The 12,599-nt window shown below is 40.0% G+C and overlaps 1 protein-coding gene across 1 annotated transcript in view; it reads right to left on the reverse strand.

Moving 5' to 3' along the window:
- klf7b (Kruppel-like factor 7b) overlaps nucleotides 1-12,599 on the reverse strand; it is a 69,837-nt gene that overhangs the window by 21,092 nt on the left and 36,146 nt on the right. The window contains exon 2 of the mRNA XM_051403160.1: nucleotides 4,433-5,084. Coding sequence (XP_051259120.1) covers nucleotides 4,433-5,084 — 652 coding nt within the window. The remainder of the gene's footprint in view (nucleotides 1-4,432; nucleotides 5,085-12,599) is intronic.

Here is a 12,599-nt window from a genome sequence, read left to right on the forward strand (position 1 = left end):
CAGTGGTTATTATAATATATAGAGTATATACTAGTGATGAGCCAGTACACCAAGTTTTTAAATAAAAGTCGCTATAATTAGTTATTTGTTAATATTGACACATTTTGCTCTAGTGATACTACTATTCATAAAAATAACCACATACCCGATTCAGCTTATAATCACTGTATATACTGAATATTATGTGTTAATAAATCTAAAATCTGTATAAAATGTAAACTATACCTTTGTACTTATGGAATTGCTAATTATCAGAAAATGTTGTTTAGTGGGGATGAAGCAATATCATTAATTAATGGTAGAATAAAATAAAATGGGTTGCTATATATAGGCCTATGTATATTTATATATATATAGCGTCCATGACTTCCAAACGCCACAAATTTTTGTTAGCAAACATTAAATGTCAGAGGTAGCATTTAAATGTCATCCACTGTGAACTGTCAGAGGTTTCAACTGCTGTTTGACAAGCTTATGGCCTTCAAAATGTCCCATTACAAAAATCTAAACCCAGTTTGTGTGAAGATGGTTTAAATGTGGACGTTTGGCCAACTGAGTGGTGTGGAGAACTCCAATCAAATTCAGAAATTTGCTCTTTCTTTTTTTAAGTATTTTTTGGGGCTTTTATTGCCTTTATGATAGAGACAGCTGAAGATAGACAGAGAGAGGGGATGACACACAGCAAAGGGCCGTGGGTCGGATTCGAACCCTGGGCTGCTGCAGCAAGGACTCAACCTTGGTACGTGGGTCGCCAGCTCTACCCACAGAGCTAACTGGGGACCTCATTTGCTCTTTCTTTATCTTTATGAGGACATTCTTCTCCAGACATGTTTTAGTGTTTTATAAAGATCCGCCTGTAACAAAGCTTATTGTTTCATTTAAGAGATTCTGTTCTGTCACTTTGCACTAAAACCTGTATCCAAAAGAGGGTAAACACTGTTTTTACACATTTATTGGTGATTGGAGGATTTCTATTTTGTTGTTTTTGCTCTATTTAGTCTGGAAACCATCAGTCAACTTTAACACATGTAAACCAGACAGTTCAGGAGTTGTTGAAAGATTCACTGATGGAGCTAGGTAGTTTCCTGTCTGTGCTGTTTATGTGTTTTTTCCGTAATGGAAGCACAATGACACCTGACTGCAAAATGTTCCTCTGAGCGACTGTGTACTGCATGCACATCCAAATTTGTAGAAAAAGGTGCCCACACACTGTGTTGATGCTCCCCTCAAAAATGTAAAAGCACAACAAAGACTTTTAAAAGACAGACACTCTTACGCTCCTTCCAAAACTGCTAATCTATTCTACTATCACAGATGCCAAGTATGTATTTAAGTATATTGTTTTGGACCGCTGGTGGAACAAGGAGGATATAATTATTAGCCATCTACAGTTTTTAGAGATCAAACCTGATCCAAGAGAAGAAGAAAAAAACAAGATAACCAGAAAACCCTGGCTCCGACTCAGAACAGCTCTAACTGCGTACTTTAGAGATTTACTGAATTAATTTGTACATCTATTAATGTTACATCTCATCCCTAATTGATTTGATTTTTATATAAGAAAATAAACCATGACTTCACATCATGGCTGCGGTTCAGTGAAATAGTTTTGGATATAAACAGGAGTATTATTACCAACATTATATATATATATATTGCAGCACATACCCCTGTCAGAACTCACAATAATGATTTTTCTAATGGCCTCTGGTGTGCACTATGTGACAGTAAGTGTACTGATGCTGTGCAGGCTTTCTGCAGTTGTTCCTCTCTGTAGTCTCTGCTACGTTAATCCCTCCCTACATGTATGTTCAATGATTTATGGTCATAATAACCCAAAAAGAGGATTAAGCTAATTAAACCACAGTGCAGCGCTTGTAGTGAACACATCGGGAGGGAATACTCCGCCCCCACATTTATACCACACACACACTCACACACACACACACACACACACACACACACACACACACACACACACAGTGAGAAAGCTGCAGTGTCTTTGGGGTGGGTTTTTTTTTTTTCAGTGAATGATTCTGCCTTTAAAAGCTCATCGTTGGTTAGCATGACTCGACTGTAGAATCATCAGAAGATTAAAGATACTGTAGCTAGCGGCCATGCTACCAGAAAGCTAGCTGCTCTATTCTGGATTAGCTATAATAGAGCTACAGCTGTGGGTTCCCCCGGCTATGCTAGGTGCTGCCCTGAAATGTAATGCTATACTTAAAGCCATGCGATGGTCACTGGGATCATATAAGCCTGTAACACGCTGGATTAATGATGCCAAGGTTCCTGGTATTAATACAGTGGAGGTCTGCAGGCGGTGCACTGTAATCCTGGTGAACACCAAGGAAACTGCTAACAGTGGATGATGACAACTGGAGGCTATGAACCACTCCAGATACTGTAAATGATGCGGTGGTTACAGCTAAAGTTGAATAATGCTAGCTTCAGGTGGTACCAGTCTGCACAGGCTTCATGCTGCAGATAAGTCAAGTGTTCAGCCTCGGTTACTCTGGCTAAGAGATGTCCAATCCACAAGACCTGAAGACAGATGAATGGATCTCTAAGAATATACAGATCTGTGTTACGTCGGTTTCTGTCACTTTAACCTAACCCTAAAAGAAAACCTCCAGTATGAATATTAACTGAATACAACATTTCATAAAGTTTTGGGTGATTTTACTTACACTAAATGTGTCTTTGGTTTCCACCTAAATGACTTTTACCCTTCGTTAATTTCAATCCGACCATTGTATTGACACAGTGGGGGTGCTGACACAGCAGGCTCCGGCAAAGAAAGAACGTTCACCTAGCAATAAAGCTCTAATCTGGCTCCACTCTTGCCATAATACAAGGTGATTACAGATTACTTTGAAAAGTGAATGCCATATTTTCATTATTACATTACCTTGCCGATCATCGTGACTACTTAGATAGTGATTGTCTTTGTGATAACTCTCCAGAGCTAGAAAATCCCTCGTCGTAGTATTATAAGCCGCTGTGTAGAGGTTTGATGTCTGATTAGCCTTCAAAGTCATGGATCTGTTTCTAAACAATACCTCACCAGTACCTGGAACAATAACATCCTTACTAGCACAGCTCTTTGCATTTTTATTTTTAAATGCAGGGCTGTTTTTGGTCTGAACGAATCTGCTGAAAAGTTTCCAGTTCCTCTTACCGTATGTCAAACAAGAGACACACTGTACAAACCTTTGATTGTGAAATTGATTAAAAGGTTTTGCTTCCATGTGTTATGAGCGACAACTCCTTTAGAAAAATATAACAGGTTTCTTGATGCGTTTAAACTCGAGCAAATCAAGGATTCATCATAATCAGCATCAGTCACAATCCATCTTCACTCATGTGTCTCCTTCATCAACCCAAAGCCCGTCTCCACGTGCTAATACTATGGAAAGCTCACAGCAAACAGCCCCTGGACACATTAGCCTGGTGTGTGTTCTGTCTGAGGGTCACTGACAGGGCAGCTGTCGTTAGCAGCTAAAGCTGCACGTCAGACCCGGTTGGACACGGCTGAATTCGCAGAGTCATTTACTACCAGTCTATCAATCATCAGGCAATTACTGAGGCAGGGCCTTTTGGCACTGAACTGGTATTAGGACTCATGAGGGAATGAATACATGTAGAGGATCATCTGAGAAGCAGAAGAATAAGAGTAGAGGTCTTAATCTCTTTTAAAAAACTGAAAAATCTGATGTTTTCTTTGCAGATTTCTCCAGAAACTCCCACAAGGTGAGGTCTCTGTTGGGTAGCCTTACTAAAAGCTCCAGTTGTAAGCACATTATTGAAGTTACTACATCTTGTATGACAACAGTACTGAAAATTGTATTAGGACAGTGACACATTTGTTGTTATGTTGTTTCTGAACCGGGCACATTGTCGTTGAAATCGATCATAGAGAATGAGGTAAAAGTAGGTTTTAACAAAAGTGTGTTAACAGTGCTCGACTTGCAGTTACTTCAATATAGTTCCCTAATCTTAGGAGACAGTTGAAAAGTTGTATAAACTTTTTAATTCTTAATTTTCAATATTTGATGCCTAATCTGAAGTCTCACAGACATCATCAGACACTTCAGCCTGTACTACAGCCTGCTTGAATGTCCTAGTAGGTTTCTTGCATATTCATGCATGGGTCATCACCATGGTATTTGTTTTGACTAGTAAAACAAAAGCACAAGATCTCATGTTGCTAATTTGTTTAAAAGGGCCCCATGTACACGGGTTGTGAGTCCTACAGTGTTCATCCAATTTCAATGTGAATACCCTACAATTATAGCTGCAGTCAGCTCCGTAACCTCATAATCACTGTTTCGTAGTGTGAGTGTTGGAGTACAGAGCGGAAATAATTCAAAATGTTAGCATCTTAATATCAGAATAAATGTGCTGAAGGTAATTGTAATGAAGGTCTTACCTGTGTGAGTCCTCTGATGTGCCTTCAGATGGGAGCTCTTGGTGTAAACCTTCCTGCAGCCATTAAACTGGCACCGGTGGACTCTCTTTTTGTTCTCTGGTACGTCTCCTCCCAGACTTCCTCCTCCTCCCTGCTCGCCGTCACTGAGGGATCCTCCTCGGCTCGGCGGTGACGGTAGCGCTCGTGCAGCCACCAGTTTAGCCGCCCCTAACCCTACTTTCTTCGCCACAAGTTTGAGCGTTAGTGTGCCATCTGCTGTCGCAGTCAGTGTTTGTGTGGGTTTGATCAGGTGGCGGCCGAGCTCTGGTGACGATGGCGGTGTTAGGGACGTAACAGCGGCGCTAAGCTGTGCGGCACTGACTCCTGCAAGGACTTGGTCCTTTGGTGTGAGGGTTTCAGTCCCCACCTGTGCTTGGGTCTTGCTGGTGTTGGGCACCTGGACGATTTTGGTCTGGACCTTGGGGAGGGTTACCAGTAATGGAAGTGGGCTGGGCTGGTCAGGGAGGCTGGGAAGGAGGGGGTCCATCAGGTCTTCATCACTGTCACCACCCTGCATGAAGGCTGGTGTTAAGAGACAGTCCAGCTCCTCATCAAAGAGCTCTGAGAGACGCTTGGGCTCCGTCTGCAGATACCGCTCCAACTCTAGACATGTCTGCAAGAAAAGAAAGCACATGGACCCAGGGTCAGACATAAATATACTTTACACTTGATGGACACCATCTACATGTGTGTGATGCTGTGCCACTGGAAGCTTTAACTCTCACATACAGTACATGTTACTTAAGACAGAACACTGAAGTCACCATGAACGTTTCATTCATACTTCAGCAAACATAGCTCATTGATACAACTCAAGTCAATTTACATAACCCCATATAACACCAGCTATATGGCAACCGATTGACTAGTACCATACTATCATATTCAAACAAGTGTACAGAATGGCCTTTATAACACAACCGGTCTTGCTAATCAATCATTGACTCATAACAAAAATAGGACTCGACTTTACACTGTGCTATACACAGCAACCCTCTATCGTTCTTCTCTAAGTGACTTTGCATGACTTTCCAGGGTTTCTGATCACCAAATGTGGGTGTTGGTGCAAAGCTTGTGTCTCAAAAACTGAATTCCTAAATAACAAAATAAGTTGTTTTTGGTGCCTTCAAATGTGACTCATATGACCATTTAAAAATGACTCGTATGACCATTTTCTGATTTGGTTAATGGCTGGAAAAGATTATGAGAAAAATGTAAACAGGTTGATTTAAATGTATGAACAAACATGAGTCTTAGATTGTATTAGACTGTAGAGCCTGTTTACCAGTCTATATGAATTCAAATACGCACTGTAGGCTCTATATTTCTGCAGCTGTTGACCATGTCACCTGGCACACAGCAGTCCTGAGAGAAGAGAGATTTAGTCTGTGATTGATTGTCGCTGCCTGGCCGAGCTCTCCGGAGCCCTGAACTGTGGAGGCCTTGCCTGTTTCCCCCTGCTCACCCAAATCAACCAGCCATGGACGTTATATCGCAAGATAGAGGAAGGAAGGAGAGCAAGATGACGGGGGGAAAGTCAAACAAAGAAGCAAAGGAGAAGGAAAGGAGATAAGGAGAGAGAAACATGGAAAAATAAGCGAGTATTCCTATAATTCTTTATTCAACCTTTATCCAGAGATATCCTGAGTTTCTTTCAGCACAAATACACTTCCATGTTTTGGCAGCAGAGCAGCATCACCACAGTGTATGGTCCGCTGACCCTCTGTGCCTTGGTCAAGGGCACCTGCCAAATCACCTCAAGAGGTTTGAGCCAGAAACCTTTAGGTCACTAACCTAGTTTTCTAACCTAAAGGCTTCACCTCTCCTCTCTAAACTTTTCTGCAATCCCTGCCTCCTCTCACCTACAACTACCAACTGCACTTTTGAGGTCTACACGGGACGGTTACGTCACTCCGGCTCCTGCTTTGATCTCTGACTCCTGCAGCGCTTGTTTTTCTGTCTGTCTCATTCCACAGGGCAAATAAGACACATGTAGCTGTTGCTTTCAAAAGATTTTAAAATCAAGGTGAATCCTTCAACCCAATGCTGGAGAAAACTAATCCTTTCATAACGTTTGTGTTTTTCTGATGTTTGTCTTAAGAAAGAGGAAGAGACAGCAGGCCAGTCCACAGCTCGGTAACTGTCCACTCAGCACTTTCTTTGCAAGCTACCTGGCTCCGGCACTGTCCTGCAGCACAGTGCCTTTACTGTATCTACTTGGAAAATGAATTTCCTCTGTTTGGCCGAGAGCCTTGGCAGCTGAAGGTTCTCATCCTGATCCTCCTCTGGCTCTTTCCACCTCTGCCATCGGAGCAAATTACAGCCACTATAGAAATGTTCTTTTCTTAGCTGCAGCTGGTTGACTTGGTCCATTCAGACAGGCCAGCGCTGGAGCTTTGCTCTGCTCAGCCTCAGTGACAAGACAGACAAACCAACACATTTAGTCTGAACATCTGTTGAGTGGTGATAAGCTCAACTTCCCTCTCTCTCCTTTTCTCCCTTTCTTCTTCCCTTTAAAAGAATGTCTTTTTTCCTAAGGATGCTCATCTGCATATGAATATAAATCAAAGATATCTCTTCGGGGGGTTACACTGCTTCATAAGGAAACTTAAAAAGAGAAGCATGTATGTACAGAAGCACCGATGACGCCCAGTAACAATGTCTTTTGCAAAGCTGATACGAGTGCTGTGAGGAAAACCTTCTGGTTAGCCTTTTGTTCAGATTGTGCTATGATTTGTCAGCACCGGTATTCCTGTCAGTAATTGCTGTGTGTAATGCAATATCTAGTCAAGCATGCTAAAGGAGGCTATTATATCTCTGTTTAAATTAGATCAGTCATTGCTAATGCATCTAGAAACCAATACTGGAGATTATCAAACAGACATCAGGTTATCCAGAGTGGAACTTAAACAGCCAAGTGCTTTATGAGATGTGTGTACACATAAATGTGTGTGTATAATATAAACATAAAATGATATAATATGATTGGCTTTTCAGTTCAGTTGCTGAGATCTGGGGCTTACAACAGAATCAATTTCTGAGAGGCATTGCACATCCAACCAACAATCTAAATAACAATCCTAAAGGTAATACAGTGAATGTTCCAATCACCTTAGAAAAAATAATTGTGTAATGCTGAACCAAGAAATAAATCCCCAGGAAATAAAGATCATTATGTTAGAATAAAGATTTTAAGTCTATTTTCCCTCCCAGTCAGTGGTTTAGAGGATATCATGTTCACAGAAAGCAGCAGGTGTACACTGTTGTAAATCAGTGTACCAGATATATAAATCTGCATGTAACCATAGCAACAATAGTTAAGCATGGAGACTCATTCTTGGGAACATGTATGTGATAAAAAAAAAAAAAAATCTTGTCTCAAGGTTCACTCAAAAGCTTTTTCTGGAGCTTAAGACCTCATCCCACCTTATAAACAAACATCATGTGACTGTAGTTGATGTGTCACATGAACTAGTCCCATTTGCTGATGAAGGCTGTTGGATACAGTTGAAAACTCAGAAAAAAGCTGTTAAGTTGTTAGAATAATTTATCACAGCAACAATCCTTGAAGGTGTGTTAGCAGATGATATCATTGTTTTCCTGTGGTAGATGGATATGACATGAATCTGAAAATCGAAAATGTCTGTTATTTGTATTATTACTAGTTAGTCACAATTAAGATGTTAGGTGAACTTTTTATCTTAACTGATGCAAACGATGACCACAACTATACCCATACAACCAGGCTTGTAACAATGTGGGATTTTATATAGTGTTGTACCACTGTTTTATACGGAGCCCTAGAAGGGATATAGAGGATAATGTTTTTGATGGGAGGAAAACTTTTGCATTTCTTTACATAAATTCAAATACAAAGTGAAAGTACATCAGGGTATTTTATTTGTGATTTGTATACTTACACAGCTACAGATTCAAGATACTATGAGGATGTAAAGGTCACAAAGACGACTTTGATCTATAATTTATGCCGTTTTTCTGGTTCATTTATGTTACTGGAGATTTTATCCTGAAGGATTCGGGCGGTTGCAGCTAAATATTTCTGGAGATAAAAGGGAAGTTCTGAAAGAAAACATAAAATAAGATCTTATTTTTCATATCTAAAATATATTTCTCCTTATCCTTCCAAGGGCTTTGTAGAATTATATTTTAGCCGCTGCACTATATGTGTTATATACATTATTCATCATCCTCAGACACAACTACAGTACCATGAATATTAGTTCTCTTTGATACAGTAAATACAGTCTCTGTTAGAGATTTCTGACGGCACTCTGTATCTTTGTTTTCACTTGGACTAGAAATCAAAAATAGAAAGGTCTGTGTGTCTCCTGGCGGGGGCTGGTCTGATGCTGAGGATTTTGGGAGGTGGGCGGGGAGGACAGAGGGTAGAGAGAGCCCGCGGCTGTGGAAGAGGAGCGAGCGGCAATCAAACCCACGGCTGGCAGTGAACGCACCGCCTCTGACATCACACGTATGACCTTCTCCTTCGTCTGTTTCTCCTACACACCATGAATATCAGGTAACAATGACATGTATGGCCTCCAGCGTGTGTGTGTGTGTGTGTGTGTGTGTGTGTGTGTGTCTCAGTGACTGCTGGCTAACAGCTCAGACTGATAGCATGTGTAGGGCTCACCTCCTGTCCCCCTGCTCAGTCCCACACCATATGGAGAAAGGTCACATCGAGACACACACACACACACACACACACACACACACACACAGCCAGTAACGCTCCTTTTCATTTTTCACATATAAAATGTTTTTTGACCAACTGTTGGAGCATTTCAACCCGATACTCTGCCGGTTGAATCATCAGTACAAACAATGAGACGCTGAGCTGACGAAAATCTGCTTCACTGACAAAAAGTCAAAGATACAACAGACAGTGAACATAACAGTTTTAGAACAGGAGTCAACTAGAGTCCAGGAGACTGCTGCAGAAACAAACATCCAATCAGAGAGCTCCAGATTCTGTTGTTGGCAGCTAATGGTGGGCTGAAGTTAGAGGTAAATAAATGGGCTGAAGTTAGAGGTAAATAAATGAACAAATAATGCTGCATTCACATCATCTTTGGCAGAATTGGATGAACTGAAGAGTCTGTGCTTTATTCCAGGATGATTACCCCTACTGCTCGTCCTGCAGTCACTCCAGATGAATGGACATTATTAGCTTTTTTAAAATCAAGTTAAATTTTTTCACTAACAAGCAAACCCACAAAAAACTGCATATAGCTCATTTCTGATTAGTTGAATCGTCTGCATTAGTGCTAATATTGGATTTCATGTGGATGTAACTGTCAGTGTTAGTGGCTTTGCAGCCATTTGGCCACCAGTTTGTTGACACTTCTGTAGTTGTTTTCAACAACTGAGAGATCTGAGAGCCACCAGAAATTCCCAATTTCACCTACTCACAATTATAATAGGCTGTGAATGTGGCATAAGGTGCAGTGTTTTGTTCTGTGTTCTGAATATGAACTGATTTCACAGGCTGGCAGATTCTCTGGCAGTAGCCGCTGAGGCTCATGGGTACTGTAGTGGTACTACATATAGTATCTAATATAGAAAACTCAAAGGCAATATAACTCTGAGTTTCAAATGTTAATTTCCAGTCGGAGAAGTACCAGCTGTTCTGCCTACAACTCCAGTAGCACTAGTTTGTTCTAGACTGCACTGTGCAAGAAATCAGTCATCAATAAAGACTATGATTGATATGTCATGGTTTTTATGTTATAGATATTTTATATTGCTTGATTTAATTGTGTATTTGTATTGAAGGTGAAGGTCAAACAAGGTCAAAAGCAAATGCAGTGTCATTGCTGAGGTGAGAGTCAGCTGAGGTTGTCCGTAGCATCTTGCACTTTATTTAAAAGCTCCAAATGTCTATAAAAAGATTCTAGATTTTTTTTTTTTCAACTTGCAAAACCAACTATATTGTGTGTGTGATCAGTTTGTGGATACATTTTATACACAGAGCTGAAAATAAAAACAAAATAAGACCATCTTGCCTTCCAATATCCCTTGTTCCCTCAATGAATGTTTTTTCCCTTTATATTTTGAGTGTTTGATTTAATATCTCAGCTAAAATAGCTGCCAGTGACGTGCCGGTCCTGCCTGTGTGTGTTCTCAGCCTGCTGAGGTCCATTAATAATGAATGCAGAGAGCAGAGGGCTCTAGATGGAAACGCTAAGAGCTTTTGACAGACAAAAGATCATCGAGGACGAAGCTCAGCAAACAGACTGAAGTGGGTCCAGCAGGAGATGCTCTGTCTGTGTTTGCATGCACACTGTTATGTGACTATTACCAACATTTCCATTAGGACAATAGCGAAATTAAGCCATTTACGTGATTCTGTTAAGTGACACTTCCTATAATGATCTGCTTCACATGTTATTGCCACATAAACAACTGGCTTAAAAACATGAGGAACATCAACAGCTTTCTTTCTGCAAACAGGAGCTGATTCAGCCCATTCGAATACCTCCAACAGTAGTCAGTGAATGTTTGGATAAAAATATGAAGCATGCTTTTGCAATTTCTTGATTGTGCATTGTTTATTTTTCATCTCAGTTTAATTCAGAAACTTATTTTACTGCACAGCTTAAGACAAATTTGGTATTTCCAGAACCCAGAAAGGGTGGATGATTTGGCCAAAAAAACCCATCACAATCTATTTAATCGCAATCACAATCTAAAATTGCGATTCTTTTTCTCTATTTTGAAAATATCCTATAGACTACAGCCATACCTGAAATAGCCAATGAATTTCTCCATTAGCACAATTAAAACACAGTATTGCTTAGTATTATTTGGTGAAGCCAAAATAATCTTTAAATAACTTAAAATAAGTCGTCCAATCAGCAGCCATCTATTTGGCTACATCACTCTATTGGTTTGTTTAAGTGACACGGATGACGTTATGTGAAGTTTGGAAACAGAAGCAAGAATAACAACCACAAAAAAAGTGTGTTAAAATTTGTATTCAGAATGTGTGCTTGAATATAATGATATTATACGCTTACCAAAGTAGTACACAACTTAGGCAGTACTTTGCCAAAGTACTGCCTAAGTTTTATAAATATCTCAGGTGTGTTTTCTGTGTTTTCAGTATGAAGAGAATATATAGTTGTTTTTTACCAGGGCACATGCACCCTACATACAAGTTCCTAGTTGTGTATGATAGAAACAAAACAACATAAACAAAGCAAAAACAGTGACAGACGAAATCGCTGAAGTGACTTTTAAGATTAAGACATCAGTGTAACGTCAGACAGACGGATGAAGCAGAAGGGGATACTTGGTGGGAATCGTGTGATATAAATGTCAGGTTGACATTTTCTGTATAGAAGAAAAACTGCCTTTATTTCAAAGAATAGGATTTTACCCGTGGTAGTGATACTGTACACCTACACGTCACAGACTCAGGTCTGTTTCTGTTTTGTTTATTTTTGCTCACCAGTTTTAGATGCAGAGATCCACTCTGACATCAGCCTCACAATCAGTAACATGAGTTGAACACTCGCTGAACCAATCCTCGGTTGAACTCATCAATCAAAAGCGGATAAAGCCAATATATCCTTCATGCGTGGCATTATAAAACAACAGGCATGCACAACTACTAGCTCTATAAAAACCTAATGGACATCTAAAACCAATAGTTTGGATAATAAGGTTTAATGAGGTTTGCTTATGTTTCCTCTTCCACATAAGTTTGACCAGAGTGACTTGTCTCAGTAACATCGCTGAAAATGATTTTTCTTTAAATTTCTTCGACACACATCTAAGTCCTCGATTAAACAGTATGGTGGACATAAATGAAAATGGTGAGAATGTCATGTAGTGATTTGTACTGAATACAACAGAGATCTTTTGGACTCACAGATCAATTAATTGAATGATGTTTGAAGTCATTCAAGTTTTTTTTAAACTCCATACAGCTAGAAAGGCTACAATGACAAAAGGGGTTGGGGATGATTCTTCCTCTGTTCTGTTCAGTTGTGGAAATCTCTGATATCTGTATTTTAGAGAAGTTGAGATACTACCTAATAGTACCTACAGTATCTCACTAAACCACTGTTTAACACTTCCTGGACCAATTATGCAAATAATA

The sequence above is a fragment of the Dicentrarchus labrax genome, unplaced genomic scaffold, assembly GCF_905237075.1.
Source record: "Dicentrarchus labrax unplaced genomic scaffold, dlabrax2021, whole genome shotgun sequence".
In the NCBI taxonomy this organism is placed as follows: domain Eukaryota; kingdom Metazoa; phylum Chordata; class Actinopteri; family Moronidae; genus Dicentrarchus; species Dicentrarchus labrax.